Genomic DNA, 19,065 nt, shown 5'->3' on the forward strand with positions numbered 1-19,065 from the left:
TATTTATTGGGATTTAAGTCACATACATTTCACAGAGACATGTAACTGATATTTACTGCCTATTTTTACCAAGGACTAGTACAAGATTTTCCACAGTATTTGTGTTTTAGAGGAGGGTATAATCTACTTTTCACCTTGTCCTCAGATCAGTGGCAATTACATTTTCAGTCACCTCAGATGTTGGTCTTCATATTGTTTGCTTATCTAAATTCTGTCCAAAACGTGGTATTTAAAAATGTGAATAGATTTTTACTCTAATCTAAAACCACAGTCACTTTTGGGTGCCCGAAACAACATGGTGAAGAGCTGTAGAAGCCGAGCTGAAAAACCTGGGGCACACCTGGGAAACTATTGAAAGACTTGCCAGAAACAGACCGGAATGGAGGCGCTTCATCACTGGCCTAAATGCCAGAGGCATAAAAGGAACATGACTGAGTCACTAAAACCCAGCTCATACTTTTCATGTGTCAGTGGATTCATTTACTAGGTCATACTTCATACTAAGGGTATATTTATTAATAGTTTACAAAGAATTAGTAAATGATTAATAGGTGTTTCAATGAATGGCTAATCAACTGTTATGGATTATTGCGGAGTCCAATAGTTCAATGGGTGGCTTATAGCCATGCACAACAATTATAGACGTGCTTATAACCACTATAACACCTCTACTCGTGCCTGTAACATACGTCTAACATTATCTAATCATTCATGAACCCTTTATAAACTATTTATTAATGTAATTTTAATCTAAAGTGGGACCAGTTGCCTAAGTACCCATGTGAACCTTGGTGATACCAATATGGCCAAGATAGGCTGGATATGGCAGTCCTGACTTCCTGTACTAAGAGATGGAACATCTATGTGCTGAAAAAGAACATGTCCAGTACGAAATTAATTTAAAGTTGAAAAAAATGGGTCTCTTTGAGAAATTATATAATACACATATGTGTAGGTGTGTATGTGAATATATATTCACACACACACGCACACACACACACATATATATAAGTAGAAAGTATACTCAAATAATTATTTCCTGAAAACGAGATCATCTTGTTTAAATGTGCAGGTCTCTCTTTTTATCATCCTCACCACTAACAATTATATCCCCTCTCCATTTAACAGCATAATTAGAAACAGAAATAGTCATCTGTAATTAAATTTTAGAAATAGAGGCAGGTGGGTATCCACTTTCAATCACATTCCACAACTGGGAACATAAAATTAGCCCCTTACAGTTACATCTACAAGATCTACAAGGACGAAAATAGTTTAGATTTTTAGTAAACGGCTCACAACTGATAAATGCAAAAAACAAAAGCAACAATAAAAACAATGAAACCTAACAACCCAAAGAGAAAAACAGCAAGCCATAGTTAATTTGAGTTTGCAAACTGAAACCCTCTCCTGTCTATAACATAAGATGGATCTGGGGGCTAGACTTTGGTGAGTACCACCACATTCAGACATCATGACAAGACAAACAAAAAAGGTAAATTTATAAATATAGATTTGTATTACTCTGGTCCTTTTTAATCCTTGAAGTTCCAGCTGCATGTGATAGACAACCGTACACTATGTACTGAATTCAGTTTCAAGAATCAGGAAATATACACACTCCCAAATGATTGATCAGTGGGGATGAGGGCAGTTGGAGGCTGGGGACGATTTGTCCTCTACTGCAGAGCTCTTTGTTTATGATGTGCTCCAGCCCTCCTAAATTAGCAACTTGACATATAAGTGGTCCCTGCACGCTGGGCTAATGGGGGACAAGACTTAAGCTGAACTAGTATTTTGAACATCGCAGAGTGCCTTCTTGAGCTTTGCACCTGCAAATGTTTGGGTAAACTCTTTTGAACAGCTACTCTCCACAGAGGCTCCAGCAACTGCCTGTCAGCTGGGAGAAATAACTTTTGAGGAACACCAGACAGCTGAAACTGGCTGAATCAAAGCAGTCAACCAGTTCCTACCACCCATTGGCGTTACAGTATGAAGAAAACAAATCCTCCTAAGAAATGGTCTGGGAGCTGATAGGCACTCTGAAAGCCTTCTCACCTATAGCTGTTAAGTTAAAGGGATTTTCCATAAGAAAGTAGACGATTATATCTTCCCTCTGTAAAGGCATTGTTTTCCATAGATCTGACCTCCAGACGTTCACCTCTTACATTTACTCATTAAAGCGAATTTATGAGGCAACATGGAACTCAAGCACAGTTTGATCTGAAATGTGAGCATGCCAGCTCTGCTCACAGGATGGTTGCATGCACAACGGGAAAGATATAACTACACTGAAGGAAAGAGGCCTGACTACAGTCACCCTCATCTTTGATATAGAGAACTTGCCCGCAGATTCTACAGGTACCAGCATGTAATGGTCCGTCTTCATCGGACCAGGTGTGTCAGGACTTGAGGTTCCGCCTGTTGATACCAGGGTATTATTTGTGCTCACGGTTGTTTGTTTAAAAAACACACGTTTCTGTCTAATTAGCTGCAAATCTTCAGCAGCCCCTGGTGCAGGTCCATGAATGAACACAGCACCACAATACAGACTTCTTTCGGGCACAAGTGGGGATAGGAAAGCTGGTGGGGGAGGCAGGCACAAGGCAGTACATCAAGTAGGTCAAATTCATCCCTGGTGAACCTCCACTGAAGTCAATGGTATTATACCGGGGACTAACTGGGCCCAGTGATCCCAAGGTTACAAAACTGCCCATTCATCTTAGGCAGCTGAGACAAACCTGTGCAGAGGAAGCAAAATTCTTCAGAGCTATCCCCTGATCTGACAAAGTGTAATTCATCTCCCTTCTTCCTTCCTAATTTATTGGAAACACCATTTACTGCGGCATTCAGATAGATCATAAATTTGACCCCATTCATTTGTCATCTTATAGTTCCTTCCACCTGTTCCACTTTTCAGGATGAATCCAGCTTCAACTAAAATTAATTTGAAACAAAAATTAAGTGAAGAATTGAGTGTTAAAAGCTGATAGATAGCGACCAGTAGACTAGTACTGTGAGGAACACAAAGGTTCCCTGTACTAATCCAGCAGTAATCTCAGGCCTGATCTAAAGGGCCTGCATTTTTACAGAGGTTGGATATATTGAACTTCATCCTTCTTACAAGCTCATCTTTGGGCATCTCCCAAGACTGGGTTTAGAATAAAAGGGAGGATGGTGCCATTTGCAGGGGCTCACTTGCTTCCTCACAAATAACTGAATTTGGCCCTCCAATGTCAGGGAGAAAGATCAAAAGAAAATCTTTCCCCCACTATTTTAAATATATTTATTTTCTGATGCTATTTTTCTGACTCTAGCATCACTAACATTCCCAGTGCTCATGAACCTATTTATTTTCCATCTGTTGTCTGCCTGCTGGAAACAATTCTAATGCATTGCACAAGTCTTTTTCTCCTGTCAGCTGCAGCAAGAGAAGCCACTCAAAGTCTTGTTTTGAGGGGGGGAAGGGGGAAGCAAGGCCAGTGCTGACAGACACAGCAAAGCAGCAAGTGCAGGACTTTGAAGAAATTGGGGATGGGAGACAACTGTTTCGAGAAGAAGGAATGGCACAATGTCTATTCAGCAAGAGAAGGGCTGGGGCAAAGCTAAAGGAGGAAGTGCAAAATAGCAGCCTGGGGATGGGAAATAATTATTCCAGATGCTGGTTCATCCACATGGGCTGGGTACAGGTAGGTGATTGTATTCTTTTGTTTTTCATGTATTTGATGGTATTACTGTAGGGTCACTCTAGTTGTTAGTGGAGAGGGGTTCGGGGTGCTGTGGCTCAACATCAAAAGTGGTGTTGTCCTCTCCTCTTCTTTTTAATTTACCTCTAAAATGCAACACTTTATGAAGTATTTCCATAGTAGATTTTAATATGTTAATGACAGCTGGGACAGTCCAGAAATCTAAATAGCCCTATATAAAGAAAGGGCTTCCTCTTCCATTTCTCATCGCCAAGAATTTTTATTAAATGATATCGCAAGTGACACCAGATTACAGGACCCCATATTTAGTCAGAAATGGAGAGGTTTTGGAAGAGGATTTTATGAACAAAATTTACTGATATCAAAGATTTCATTAGAGGAAAAGATAGCAATGGAAAGCACGTCCTCTCGTTGTTGGGAAGAGGTATTATTAATGTCATTGAGAAGTAAGCAGATGAAGATAAAGGACTGGAATTTTGCCACCATATGTTTAAAAGGCATTCAGCTATGTAGTTCTAACGGGCAGCAGCTGTTTTAAATGTAAAGGATGCAATTTAAAGCAAGCAGTGACTTTGCTGGGAGACAAGTAAGCCCACAGCATACTAGTCCCTTTCCGTGTTCTTTCCATCTAGAAGGTCCTCTGTGGCCTCTTGATTTGAGTGTGTATTGGGACAAGCCTTGGTCTCTCAAAACTATTCCCTGTGTGTTGCCAAATCCAATGGGCAAATGTTCTGAAAAGGGGATTCTGTCCCGCTTTGGTCCAAATGTAGTTATTATGACTAGTTGAGCCTAAGCCTCACCCCAGCCTGCACTCTCTGAGCCTGTATTTTCGTCTTTTGCAGTACATCCAATTTAATCATGTTTAGCACTTTCCAAACAGCAAAGCAGATGTTCTCTGTAATGCAGTTTTTGATGAATGCACAAGAAGCTGAAGCCAGTGACAATGTAATCCACCAAATGCCTGTGAAGGAATCCATAGCTCCTCTGCCTAACAAGTTTTCTTCCTGACGTCATTTTGGGGGATGCCAAATAACAAAATATTGGGTGTGGGGCGGGGAACAACAGATATTGTCTGGGGGACCTATTCATTGACACAACAGAAACTATGCAGTGACTCTTCTTCTAGATCTGGTGGATAAGGTGTAAAATGTACATCTGCACTTCTAAGTTATTTCACCAGTAAACTGTTTCAAATTAAAACCAGATGGGTAATGGTGAAGCAATGAGATTTTTCCTGGGTTCAGTAAAACAGCTGGTATTGCTGCTATTACTCATGTTCGTGTGCACGTAAAGGTCTTGTAAGTCTGAGAAAAGTATCTCAGTCAGGTAGCAGCAATGTATGGCAGACTCTGTCTGTAGAAAAAACCCAAATGATTTGCTGCCGAGGCATCCTTGTATTACCTGTGCACATGAATGGATTTATTCTGGCATACCTATGACTATAGTAGGAAAAAAGAAGCATTGCTTCTTTTTGCCCTAACTAAAGATGTTAAATAAAAACAAAAACAACTCTTTCTTGTATGACAAATGACAAAATGACATTTAAAAATACACACTCGAATCACTAATATGCAGTGTCCCTAAATTGTAGGGTTTATTCTTTGCGGACTAAAAGAAAATAAAGAAGCCTTCCAATAATCTGAAAACACTGTATCCACCAACTTTTGAACTCTACTGGAAGGAAAGGATTGTTGGGGGCTGTAGTTCATTTGCCAGTCCTGGCTTCCCCAAAATAAAAATATTATTTGTTATTAGAATCCTAGAGCTGTGAACTGATGTTAACTGACTCTGACTGGCAAGCTAATATATTTCAGAAGCCTGCATGAGAAAAGGATTTTTGGTGTGTCTCTGTGTAATAATATTTGCTCTTTCATGAATAATTTGTTTCTGGAAAAAGGCTGAACATAAAAGGCCTTTCAATCTTTGTTTTGAGGGTAGCATTCTGATAACAGTGCTGGATGGGACGCAGCCTCACATTTCCATGCTTTATACATATATTTCTTTTGCATCATTTCTGTTTCACTTGCAAGCTCAGAAAACGACTGCCTTTTAAGGAACAAGGGTTACAAATAGGATGACTGCATTAAATTCTGTAACTTTTCCACATACCAATCATCACAAGAGGTGAGCTGTGAACACTGGAATGTCTTTATCTCTCACTGGCAATGAGTCAGCTGCAACACATGAAAGGCTGGATCCTAAAGTGAGCTCAAGTAAAACCCAAGGGTTTATACCAACTTATTTTATTTGGATATATTTATTTGGACTGCTTTAAAAATTTTCATCTTGAAGCTTTCATGGAAGAACCACTGCATAAAAAAGGACAGAAGAGTAAAGAGAGCCTCCTCCAAACAGAAAACCAAATCCAAATTGCAACTGTTTAGATGGACAGAATCCGTCTCTGTACAGGCCAACAAAGAAGGTTCTGTATGGCACATGCACCTGTCAATGTTATTTCTAAGGCACTGATAATGGTGGTATCTCAACACTGAAAATACTATGAAGAAGCTAAAGAATTCAGAACACATGGTGATTTCCCTCTCCGTTCCATGTGTGAATTTATATGCTTGAAGGATTTTTTGAAAGTATTTATGGGCATCACTCCTGGGGAAAGATTTTAGTGAGAAGGTGGGTCTTATACTTCAATCTGAATAAAACCATGTTTGGAGTCAATCTGTCTCTTCTACCAAGGAGCTCCACAGCATCTGTTCTCCTGCTACGAATGCTCTCTTGCCCAAGTCAAATAGTTGACCCCTGGTTCTTTATAGCTGTGTTGTCCCAGTGGAGCTCAGCTGTCTTGGGAGACCAGAACTTCTGAGGCCGTCACTGAAGTAGCCAGGTTTCAATTTGTTAAAGCATTTGCAGATAATGATTGGGACTTCACATTTTTTTCTGAAATGAATGAGGTCCCGATGGAGTTCACAAAGCACAGGTGTGATGTGCTAGTTTTGGTTGTTGTTGCTAAGGCGACATGCCGCACTAAATTCAGCCTTTGTGTGATAGCTGCATTCAACCCTACATAGAATTACAGTAGACTAATGTGGTGAATCACCAAGGCAAAAGTGTTGATTATCCTTACATGAGAAGAAAGGGTACATTTTTCTGGCCAGCTGGAGATGCAAGAAAGCATTCCTTGCCACTGTGGCTATTTGCATGTCTGGGAGTAGCAAGGAGTTTGAGGAGGACCCTGAGGTGCCACTCCATTTTGATCTGATGAGATTCCATGGACCACTGATTGGTAGTTAAAGCTTTGGTGAGGATAAGGTATTGGTAGGGTTTCTATGCTGAGGGTAAGTGATAGTGATACACATCACTTCTAGGCATTGGGCCATCCTGGTGGTGGAGGAGCTGCCTCAGAGAATGAGACATTCTGTCAGATCTGGATAAGGTGTCTCCCAGTTTCTCTAAGCAGTCTCATGTAGAGCTGAAAGAGGAAGGGAGAGAGACTGAGCCTTATGGATTGCTGCATGATAGAGGCCTAGTAACAAACAGCAGGTGTCCATCACAACTCTGTGGGACCACTGAGATAGGAATGTGGATCCACTTGAAAGATGCCCATTAAAAAATCTCATACGAGTGTCAACAACCCTTTATGATCAACAGTGCAATGCCTGCTTATAACAATAACCATGTTTTCTTTCTTATTCTGTCAAGAGCCTTTCATGGCTGGAGGAGACCACTTCTATGTACTCCGGCAGAAGGAAAAATGGAAGGGGAATTGATGAGGAAAACAATTACAGAGGAATTAGGCTACTTTATCTTATGTTTATTATTTGGGAAGAAGTGTTAAGGAAGGAGGGATGAACAATTATGTATTAATTGTCTATAGAAGACTTTCCCCCATTCAGCTACCCTCCGATAATACTCAGACTATCAAAATTTCCTTTGCTTTTGTGCTGATCTCACAGCTGGAAGGGGTTCCATCTGTAAAGATGAGTCTGTAACAGCTTTGCTCTAGTCTAGACCTATACTGATACAGTAATGACTACAGTCCTCATAGCTAATTACTGCTTCATTTCCCCCATCCCTCCTACTCCACTCCCCAAAGTAATTAGATGCCTATGACCGTTAACCCACGTACAACAATTATTTAATTCCTCTCTTTGTAAGCTACAATCTCACCCCAGCTCTGAGCCCTCACTGGAGTGCAAAGTTGCATAGGGTTACTGTACCTGTTAGCCAATAGCTGCGACTTTGTTCCAGAAGGAGAGGTTAGGAAAATTGCCAAGTCTCCACGCCGAGGATGGGTGATAGTGATGCGCACAACCACATGCTCCAAGTAGATCACATGGTGGTTGGAATTATCTGAACAGCCAGTGGCTTTGTATACTGAGTGGACCTGGCTGTCTGGCCGTATTGTTCTGTAACATAAAGATATACCAACAACAAAGTTGTTTCAGGCTTGCTTTCTGGAGAATGGACCAAATCATCCTTGTATGGCATTTATTGGTCAATGTCAGACTACTATTTTTTAGTTTAAAAAAATAAAATTTTAGCATTATCTTGGTTACCAGGCATCTTAGTTAGCATAATCTTAGTGACCAGCTGAGGTTTGCTGATGGCATCAGAGAATGTCACTGGACCACAGCTTATTAATTCACAGAAATGCCTGGCTCCATGGTTGTTGCTTAAATAATATTGACTACTGTGTATTAGATAGTGAATATCATTAACATGCAGGGGATCAGATCCTCATCTGGTATAAAGGACATCGCTTCCTGGAAGCGTGGCAATTTTCAGCAGCCGAGGATGTGGTCCATTAAGTACATCTATCATTTAAGTACATCATTCATTTTTAGTGAATTTGGTGTTTTGGAAGTGTGTCTGAAGACTGATCTTCTCTGTGTAGCCACAGAACAGGCTGGGCACATACAGTGCGAAAACAAACTTCCCTCAGGCTGCGGGGCTTGACTAGATGACCTCTCGATGTCCCATCCAGCCCTACAGTTCTATGATTTATCAAGAGCAGGATAGCTTTCATATGGGCAAATCAAAGAGAGCACAAAGAAAGGTACATTGTATCAACTGCTTTACATGTAAATATATGAACCACTGAATACAACATGTATTACTTGGCTTGGTGATCCGTGTTCTCCACACACACATGCTGTTGAGGGACTGTTGTCCATTTTTCTGCTTCCATCACTATAGCTTCAGCATCCATCAGTCCAAATCCATATAGGTGGCTCACTGTCAGATGTAAACAAAATGGTTACAATCACAACATAGCACATTGCTGTTTTGCTAACAGAATGGCATCATTAGTCATTGCAGTCATCAACTAAAGGCTACTGCTTCATCATTCCTGTTGCTCAGGAGCACCCAAAGTTTCCTCACCAAAAGCTATTCTGGCAATAAGGGCTATACCTCATTTGCACAAAATAGAGCATAGTGCAGCTGTTTAGATCTTCATTGCAGACATAGCCAATGGATACTACAGATCCCAGCATGCATTGCTTCATCAAGAACTGGGTAGCCCAGACATTGTAAAACTCCAGGGAGTGCAACTGCCTAACAGACTGCCCTGTGGTCACCTGCTTTAATTCAATCCAGTCCTCTACCATGAACCTGCAAACAAATGTTAGAAGGTGGAAGGAGCCAGAAGTGTGTTATCTCTGATAATTCAAATGCCTCGCAACCGCAACTACAGACACATTCTGAAGGTGGCTGACTCACTGGGTGTTTGCGATTTACACAGGGCCAGACTGGGGCTTTTAGATCCTGGTACAATCCACTCCTTGTTTCTCTGTGCACAGGGGGAATGTGGATGTTGCTTCATGCTCTCTCAGATGGTGCAGTATGTTCCTCCTGTGCAGCTGGCCAGCTCTTCCCTCCATTCTTGGGGTAGTTTGTGCAAGGAGGGAGAAATCCCTGTACTTCTCCAATCCCAGGGGTTAAAGTCATCCTGGGCCCTTGAGCAGGGTGCAAAGCAGAAGAGGGGATAGCTCCTTGCTCCACTCCCTCTGCAACCCACACAGGACCAGGGACAATGAAGCCCATAGAGCAGTTGTGACTGTGGGCTCCTCGTATCTCTAACACTAGCAGTTTTAAAGTGGAAAAACCATCATGAAGCATGTTCACAGTAAACAATTCTCTTTCTGTGAGAAATTCAATTTCCTGTCATACCTAATAATTAAGTTCAATATCTCAGAAGAAGGCTTAAAAACATTATCTTTCCTAATTTTAGGTGAATCAGTAATTGAACCCAGATGCATACAAGATACAGAGGCAATGAAATATGTGACAGATTTTCTCCCCCGCCCTGCAAGCTTTCACTTTTGACATTTTACAGTGATAGTCCTGTGAGTATGAACTTGATCCTGTTGTCTCAGGCATGTCAATTATTTCACATACCTGCTCCTGAAAGGTAGAAAGTTACTTTTGATTTTTTTTTTTAACAAAGAACATAAAATATCTAGTACTTAAAAGGGCTTAGTAATAAGCAGCTTCATGGCATACACTGAAGGTTTCACTCACTGACCTGTTAATCAGCTGTGAACTTTTTTTTAGTTCTAATCAAAACAGGAGCTTGCAATTGGTTGTTGATTAATTAGAAGGGACTGCAAACATCAGTGACCATCTGTTACAGCTGCTATAAATCTATATCTTTGGTAGATTTCTCAGGTGGAGATAGTGGAAGGATAAGGGTATGGGAGCGAGTACTTTTAAATCACAACATTTCATCGATAAATCAATTTAGACTGCTACCACAGACAGTACTACAGACAAATCATCAGAAAAACATAAAATGCTGTTTTAATCTCTAATGTGACAAGGCATGGTGTAAGACAAGTCTTTCAAGCTACACTTTGCAGAAAGTTTATGAAACCAGCCTCCAATCAATGCCAAACCAGAACTCAAAGGATTGCATCTATCATTCCCCACCCCCCACAAAATCTTGTTAAACAAATGACAGTTCAAAGTATAAAACCGATCTAAACTTAAAGATCACACCTTCCAAATATGGCAATATCTAATGTTGGCTGAAATGGTCAACTGAAGAAAGCTCTTCAACGGAAAATCCTGCGAGGCATAATGAGTGTGCAATGAACTGTTATTCTTACAATCTCCTTTCCCTTTAGCCCCAAATGCAAGTGCACGTAGAATGGAAACGTGCATTCTAAGACAGCTAAAACACAGCTTGTCTAAGTAATTGGTCAACTAACATTTTCAGAATAAAACAAACCAAAAAAAGACTTCAGAGTGTATAACAGATTCATGCATTCCAAGGCCAGAAGGGACCATTGTGATAATCTTGTCATTGTGATGTTACACTTCCTGTGTAACACAGCCCGCAGAACTTCCACATAATAATTCCTAGAGCATATCTTTTAGAAAAACATTGAATCTTGATTTAAAGATTGTCAGTGATGGAAAATCCACCACAACCCTTGGTTCATTGTTCCAATGGCTAATTACCTTCACTGATAAAAAAAAATGCATAATTTCCAATCTGAATTTATCTAGCTTCAACTTCCAGCTAGCGGATTGTGTTATACTTTCCTCTGCTAGACCATTATTAAATATTTGTTCCCCGTGTAGGTACCTATACACTGTAATCAAGTCCTTCTCTTTGTTAAGCCAGGCAGATTGAGCTCCTTGAGTCTATGACTAAAAGGCATGTTTTCTAATCCTTTAATCATTCTAGTGGCTCTTTTCTGAATCCTCTTTAATCTATCAACATCCTTCTTGAATTGTGGGCACGAGAACTGGACACAGGTTCTAGCAGTGTCAAATACAGGTAAAATAACCTTTTTTCTCCTACTTGAGATTACCCTGTTTATGCATCCAAGGATTGCATTAGATCTTGGGGCTATGCTGTTGCACTGGGAGCACATGTTCAGCTGATTATCCACCATCACACCCAAATCTTTTTCAGAATCACTGAGGTCCCCATTGTGGAAGTATGGCCTACATTCTTTGCTCCAGATATACACATTGACATTTAGGCATACTAAAACACACATTGTTTGCTTGTGCCCAGTTCACCAAGCGATCCAGATCATTCAGTATCAGTGACCTGTTCACTTCATTGTTAACCACTCCTCCAAGTTTTGGGTCAGTGATGATATTATGATTTCTTCAAGGTCACTGATAAAAATGTTAAATAGCAGAGGTCCAGAAACAGATCCCATTGGGACTCCAGTAGAAACACTCATGCTTGACAATGAGTCCCCTTTTACAATTACATTTTGAGAACTTATCAGTTAACCAGCTTTTAATCCATTTAACGAGTGCAATGTTTAATTTTATATCATTTTAGTTTTTTAATCAAAATGTTGTGTGGTACCAAGTCAAATGCCTTAGAGAAATCTAAGTATATTATATCAACATATTATCTTTATCAACCAAATTTATAATCTCATCAAAAACAGATATCAAGATAGTTTGACAGGATCTATTTTCTATAAACCCATCTTGATTGGCATTCATTATATTACCATCCTTTAATACTTTATTAATTGAGTTCAGTATCAGCTGTTCCATTATCTTACTCTGTTTTGATGTCAGACTGATAGGCCTATAATTACCTAGGTCATCCCATTTACCCTTTTAAAATATTGACACAACACTGGCTTTTTTCTAGTCTTTTGAAATTTCCCCCCAATGCTTCAAGACTTATTGAAATCAACATTAATGGACCAGCATTTAAAAGACCTCACCCAGATACCTACCGGGCTTCAAGATTAAACTCAATAAGTTTATGGAGGAGATGGTATGATGGGATAACATGATTTTGGCAATTAATTGATCTTTAACTATTCATGGTAAATAGGCTCAATGGCCTGTGATGGGATGTTAAATGGGTGGGATCTGAGTTACTACAGAGAATTCTTTCCTGGGTATCTGGCTGGTGAATCTTGCTCACATGCTCAGGGTTCAGCTGATCACCATATTTGGGGTCTGGAAGGAATTTTCCTCCAGGGCAGATTGGAAGAGGCCCTGTTTTTTTTGTTTGTTTGCTTTTTTTTTGCCTTCCTCTGTAGCATGGGGCACGGGTCTCTTGCTGGAGGATTCTCTGCACCTTGCAGGAGTGGGTGGGTGAGACTCTGTGGCCTGCATTGTGCAGAAGGACAGACTAGATGATCATAATGGTCCCTTCTGACCTTAATATCTATGAGTATGAGATACATGTTATACCTGCTGATTTTAAAATGTCAGACTTAAGTAAATGTTGGCTAACATGCTCCTGAGATAATAATGGAATGGAAAGAGTATTATCAGCATCATATAATGGGACTACATCATTAGTTTTTTCCCAGATATAGAACAGAAACATTTAATAATAATTCTACCATTTCCATCTAGTAATGGACCAATATTATTGTCAGGATTCCTTTGTTCCTAATATACTGCCTTCTTATTGTCCTTTAAATCTGCTGACTACAGAGTTCTCCTTGTGTCCCTTTGCTTCCCTTATCAATTTTCTACAATTCCTAGCTTCTGATTGATGTTCACCCACTCCTGACACAGCTGAGTGGGATGGTGAGTAGCAAGATTTGGTGATGGCAGGAGTCTGTTCAAGGACATCCCTGGTCAGGCAGGCCTCTGGTTGAGCCCAAAGTGGTTTCTTTACCCTACTTACACACTGAGTTTCCTGAGGGACCAGAGCCTGAATATTCACACTTTAAAAAATAGCTGTTTTGAAATATTTACAGAACAACCCCCCGCCCCTCACACACTATCTTTCCTACCTTTAACACCTATTTTTAAAATGAACATGAGAAGAGATTACCACTAAGGTTGATGGTGCTTATGTTAATTGTCCATCACCATCATTACACTTAATCAATGTTTAAACTCTTTTGTATGGAAGAGGAAAAGTAGGACTAAGAGGCTAGGCACCTGTTTTTACACACACACACACACACACACACACTTACTTTAAACACAAGTACATACTTCCTTGGAAAATATTCCCATCCAAATCAAGTCAGTGGTGTTACTAAAGACTTCCATGTGGAAACCTTCCAGACAGCTGATATTTGGCTGTCTGCAGTGCCTACACTTCGAAGCCCTTGATCAAGTGGGTTTGGCTGGCCGCTGCAAGGACTGAGACAGGGCCATCATTTTCAGACACTAAATAATAATTTAGGAAAACATTACAGAATTAACAAAAGTTGCTGATCACTCCCATCATAAAAGAGGGTTTAATCTCCTTCCCCACTCTTTTCAAATCACACCCCTTCATTTGTACACATTACGAACTCTACTTCTGCTGCGTCTGACAGTAACCAATTCTGGCACCTCCAAGAATGGTAAAAAATTACTTTGACAGCATATATGGGGCTAGGCATGCCGTTTGGGTAACATCTAGAGATGTGATTGCCATTGGAAAAGAATACAGACTCACTTCTGCTGACACAGGTAGGATAACAACATTAGCAAGGTAATCATGATGTGCTGTCTTTGCTGTCTAGGGTCTGGGCTACATGGGGTGTGTGTCTGTGTTTCAAACTAAGATACGCAACTTCAGCTATGCTATTCACGTAGCTGAAGTCGAAGTATCTTAGTTCGACTTACCTGGCCATCCTCATGGTGGCGAATCGACCGCAGTGGCTCCCCCGTCGACTCCGCTTACTCCTCCTGCCGAGGTGGAGTACAGGCGTTGATTCGGGGATCGATTTATTGCGTCTAGATGAGACGCGATAAATGGATCCCTGATAGATCGATCACTACTATGTTAGGGATGGTGTGGAGATGGCTCTTCACACGCAGAGCTTCAGGGAGATTTCTACCTCATTGACAGAAGAGGAACATGGAATGGGAGCAAGCCTGCTGCTGTTCCACTTCAGCAGCAGTGTACTCCCCCTCCATGCCCATTTAACTCTGCTGGCGGGTGAATGCATAGGGAGCCCACGGTCCTGCCTCCTCTCCACTCCCTTTGACATAATAATGTTGTCAGGTGTGTTGGGAGGAAGCGGCCTCTGCACTCTCTGAGAGGAGGGACTGCAACTGTGCTCTAGGGATTGCTCAGGGGTGCAAAGAGCAGAAATGGTCCCTGAGCTATGTCTCTCCTCATGCACACACATGTAACCTGGCCTACTATTGTTTATACAGCTTCACAGGTGTACACAGAGCTTTACATGTACATAAAAGGACAGGTTTAAGGAGAAAACTAGTCTCACAAAGCAAATATTGAATTTTAGCTGATCTCTTTACTCTTCTTATCATTAAAGATTCCTAGAGGCTTATGTCCATTTATTTATCCACAGAGCAGCTCCCCTTACCCCCACTATAAAACCAGAGACCATCTAGCAATGATTAACTATGCAAGCTTATCAGATCTTCCCCAGTTTTTCTAGGAAAGGTACGTAATCCCTTTATTTTGGGCCAACACTCTCATGCATAGGAAAAGATGTAGGATGTTTAGGAAAAGACTGTTCTTCTTTATACATAACGGTGATGTAAACTTCATATTATGTGCTGCCCCCCCCCTAAAGTGCAGCCTTTAAAGGACAGAATCCATTCCCAAGATTTGATCAAATGCAGAAGTATTAATGACTGTTACGTATAAATGCAGTCATTACTTAAAATCTTGTAGTCTCTTGGTGAACTGGGCCAAATTGAAAATACAGTACTTATAATGTCTAATATAGCTAAACTGAATTTAAGTTATGCTGCTACACTTTGCCCTTGTCCATGTTAATGAAATGATCTTCAGTTCTTCTGATCACCTCTTCTCACAGACAGTTTAGCCACTATAAGAGCGCCTGATTATTAAATCCCCCTTCAGATACTGGACTGACAGAAACAAATGAAACAACTATATGGGATGCAGAATGTCTTCTCCTAATTTGATATTATTCAGCAATTGTCACTATTCCCCCTAATTTTCCAATCCCTGAAAACAGCTTTGACAGTATAGAGGTATTGCCTAATGTTTATGTTGGTAGCATGCTTTATACTACCAATATTGAATCAATGGAAGACACTGCTGGCAGTAGGAGAGTTTAGAAATACATCTGGGGGAAGAGTCTCAACTAGTGTAAATTGCCAGTGAAGTGAATTTACACCAGTTGTGGATCTGGCCACTGATCTCATCTGAAGCCACTGGTATGTATCCAGCCAGCTGGAACCTGCAAAATTACTTGCCTGAAATGCCACTATATATGGCATGTTTCTGTGCTTTTAGATATTGTTCAGCTAGATTGGGAGAAATAAAATAGCAGGATTTCTTTGGAGTTTTGGATTTGTTTTGTGTTATTCTAGACCCAGGCATCTATATCAATCTCACTGAAAATCAAATGAGGACAGAATCATCTGTACTGAAATGCTTTAAAATACAAGACTGTGCTAAATATTTAACTGAATCTGAATTTGTTTCCACAGCTGTATTGGTGCTGTGCATATTTATCAGACAGAGGTGCAAGTGTAACTAGCGCTGTAGTGAAAGTAAACAGGAAAATTATTACACTTGCTTAGGAAATTTTGTAGTATTCCTCTTTACACAGGATTGCTCTCAGTCTGACTGTGTTTTAGATCTTGTGGGGGTTTTTGTTGTTGTTTTTTTGTTTTTGGATATGCTGATGCCAGATATTGTGCTGGCAACTCTGTACTTGACAACAGAAATTCCAAAACATCTGTGTTTAATTGGCAGTGAAAAGCTTCCCTCTTTCAATTCTCCCTGCTTGCCTGTAGATTGTCCTTCTCATCTACAAGGATGTCTGTATTTCACAGGAATTTGGTCAATATTTGTTTTTTTTAAAAAAGGATTTCACAATATCTTAAACATGAAGAGATTCTTAATACTTCTGAAATTAGCCACTCTCCCCTTGTTACTCATCCTACAACTTCTTCCATCCCTCATCCTTCCGCAAGATGATCTTAGAATGGATCTTCTGCCCAAACTTTTTGACAGGTTATTAAAGATGGATAACTTACTAAATAGATTTAGTTCCAATTCCATATAACTTTAATTAATTTCTGTCATTTGATTAGCTTTATTGCAAATGTTAGAAGTATTTTGGTATGTCAAGTATAAAGCAGATTTATTTAAAGGAAAAATGGAGGGATGGTAAAGGATGCTACAAGGAAAATGTGTTTGTTTTTAAGTAGCACTGCTTAAGCTTTGTCCTATTTTGCCTGTGTCAAATTACAGCGAAAAGAATTTTTGAGATTTTGAATTAGAACTTAGCATTTTTCAGCCACATCCTTAAATCCCAATTCCCTTGTGTTGTGCCAAAAGCTACCAGTAAGTTAAAATAATGGGATTTGACTTTTGAAACACATAACTGTGCTGCACAGCCAACGACAAATTACGTGATACTGTTCTTTTTACTCTTGGGGATAAAACCAACACTCATGCTTTTCAAATTCACATAATGTATCTGAAACTCAAAGGAGAGTATAGAAAGAATGCAATCGTATTCCTTGCATTTTTATGTTTCTGCTTATAACCAAAATGTAAATGTTTCTGCTTACAGCCAAGACAACAGAAAACCACATATTTCCCCAAAATACAGATAACTCTAAGGACAAAGCAAGAATAGAAGGAAATTTCAGTTTCTGTTCCAAGGATCACACAACATAATGGTCTGTCTGTAGGACAGAAAGGTGCAGTGTGCACTACCCTATTTATTACATTACATTATAATGGGATACACTGAAAATTTGGGGGCCAGATATGCAGATAGAAAAGTGATAGCAAATAATCAGAAAAAGGATACAATGTATGTTGTTTGTTCAATAAAACTTATGTTTAACTTCTGCATGTAATTATATCAACCCAGTGACTGATTATTTGTATCAGTAAGCTTGATTTCTTCAGATAATACCAACACTATATTATCCAACATCACACTCAAGACTACCATATAGATTTTATTGGTAGATTGAACTATCTGACTGAAAGTCACTACTGAGTGTTCTGTGATCTATAAGAAATAAAATAAAGAGGTCTGTGGCACACTGGCAGAGCAGCATGTAGAAGTTTATACTTCCACGGTCGGTTCAGTCTGGTGGATAAAGAATTTCTGTTTGCAGTTCTGTCAACATAGCATCCTTTATGAGACCTAAATTCACTTTAAAAAACAACAAACCTTAGGATGCAGAAAATCAACCTGCAGACTGCATTTATAATTACATCCTCACAATAATCGCCTATTTCAGGAATTTAAAATACACCTGCATATTAGCTTATGTACTAGATGAAGACTGGTTGACTAAAAGGACTTGTAATAGGAGACAGAGCTCTTCACTTCTGGGTCACCGATGCAAATCAGGCCCCAGGCAGTAATGACTGAAAATCATTACTCTTTGATGGTCATTTGGTAGCTTATGAGAAACAGGTCACTAGTTAAGTCCACTACCTGTGGATGCACTGTCATCCACATCACAGAAAAACACTATTGCATTTTCATATTTGTTGAGAATCTCATCAGAGTGATCAAGAAACCTGATCTATCTCCTTGTCCCCTAGAAAAGTTACCTTGTGAAATGTGTTGAGATAGAATGAGAAAACCTGCCCTGCCCCTACTTTTTCTATGATTGCCCCCCACCTTCTGGCATGGGTATCACACTATATGATAGGATTTTGGCCATAAAGACTGCACTGAAGCCATTCATTTCTATCTCTTATAAAATGACTCATTTTGTATGAAGGGAATAAATCTAAGGGTTGTATGCTGGTGCACTAGCTTTATAAAAGGTTTGTTGAAAGAAAGTTGGCTATGATGCATGTGTGGTAATGTAAGCTATAATTTTTAAACTCAGTGATGGTCATTTTACAGTGTATTTCTCCAAAAGAGACAACTCCATTGCAAAACCAACTGTCTGTAAATTTTCTTTGAACAAAACAAGCCATTTGTGACTGGAGCAAAATGTAATTAAAAACCCACTCATTTCCCTTTTTAAGACTCTTCAGGCCAAATTTCCCCTTGAATGTGCATCTGAGGTTCCCCATGATATTAAAAGCAGATGGATCTAACCATATTTGGATTACAGAAAACAAACAAACAAACAACCTTTCATTAAGAATTTATAAGAAAATAACTCCAAACAAATTATGACAGATTAGTTGAGTGAATTCAAAGTGGAAATGCTGACAGATCTTTAGCTATAGACACACGAATACCATTTCTGTGCTGCTTAAAGTATCAGGTGCATAGTGAAGAACATTTCTCTTGTGTTGCCTTATGTAATTTCTGTATCTTTTTGAAAGTGCTTATGTTCCAGTAGAATATCAACATTTAAAAGAACACCTGACTAAGCACAGGGACAGTATCAGATTTCAGCAACATATGGATGAATAAAAAATACATTGTGGTTACGGTATACATATTTAATAAATAATAATAATACAATAAGTATTTATAATAATTAAATATCCACCTCAATAACCCTGTAAGGTGAGTAA

General features: G+C 39.6%; 1 protein-coding gene across 4 annotated transcripts in view; it reads right to left on the reverse strand.

The window, feature by feature from the left end:
• PCSK5 (proprotein convertase subtilisin/kexin type 5) overlaps nt 1-19,065 on the reverse strand; it is a 299,939-nt gene that overhangs the window by 95,199 nt on the left and 185,675 nt on the right. For all 4 annotated transcript variants that reach the window (XM_073345119.1, XM_073345120.1, XM_073345121.1 and 1 more), the window contains exons 11-12: nt 8,780-8,897; nt 7,880-8,068 (exon numbers count right to left, since the gene is read on the reverse strand). In XM_073345119.1, the coding sequence (XP_073201220.1) occupies nt 7,880-8,068; nt 8,780-8,897 (307 nt within the window). The remainder of the gene's footprint in view (nt 1-7,879; nt 8,069-8,779; nt 8,898-19,065) is intronic.

This window comes from Lepidochelys kempii, chromosome 5, assembly GCF_965140265.1.
Source record: "Lepidochelys kempii isolate rLepKem1 chromosome 5, rLepKem1.hap2, whole genome shotgun sequence".
Taxonomy (NCBI): Eukaryota; Metazoa; Chordata; order Testudines; family Cheloniidae; genus Lepidochelys; species Lepidochelys kempii.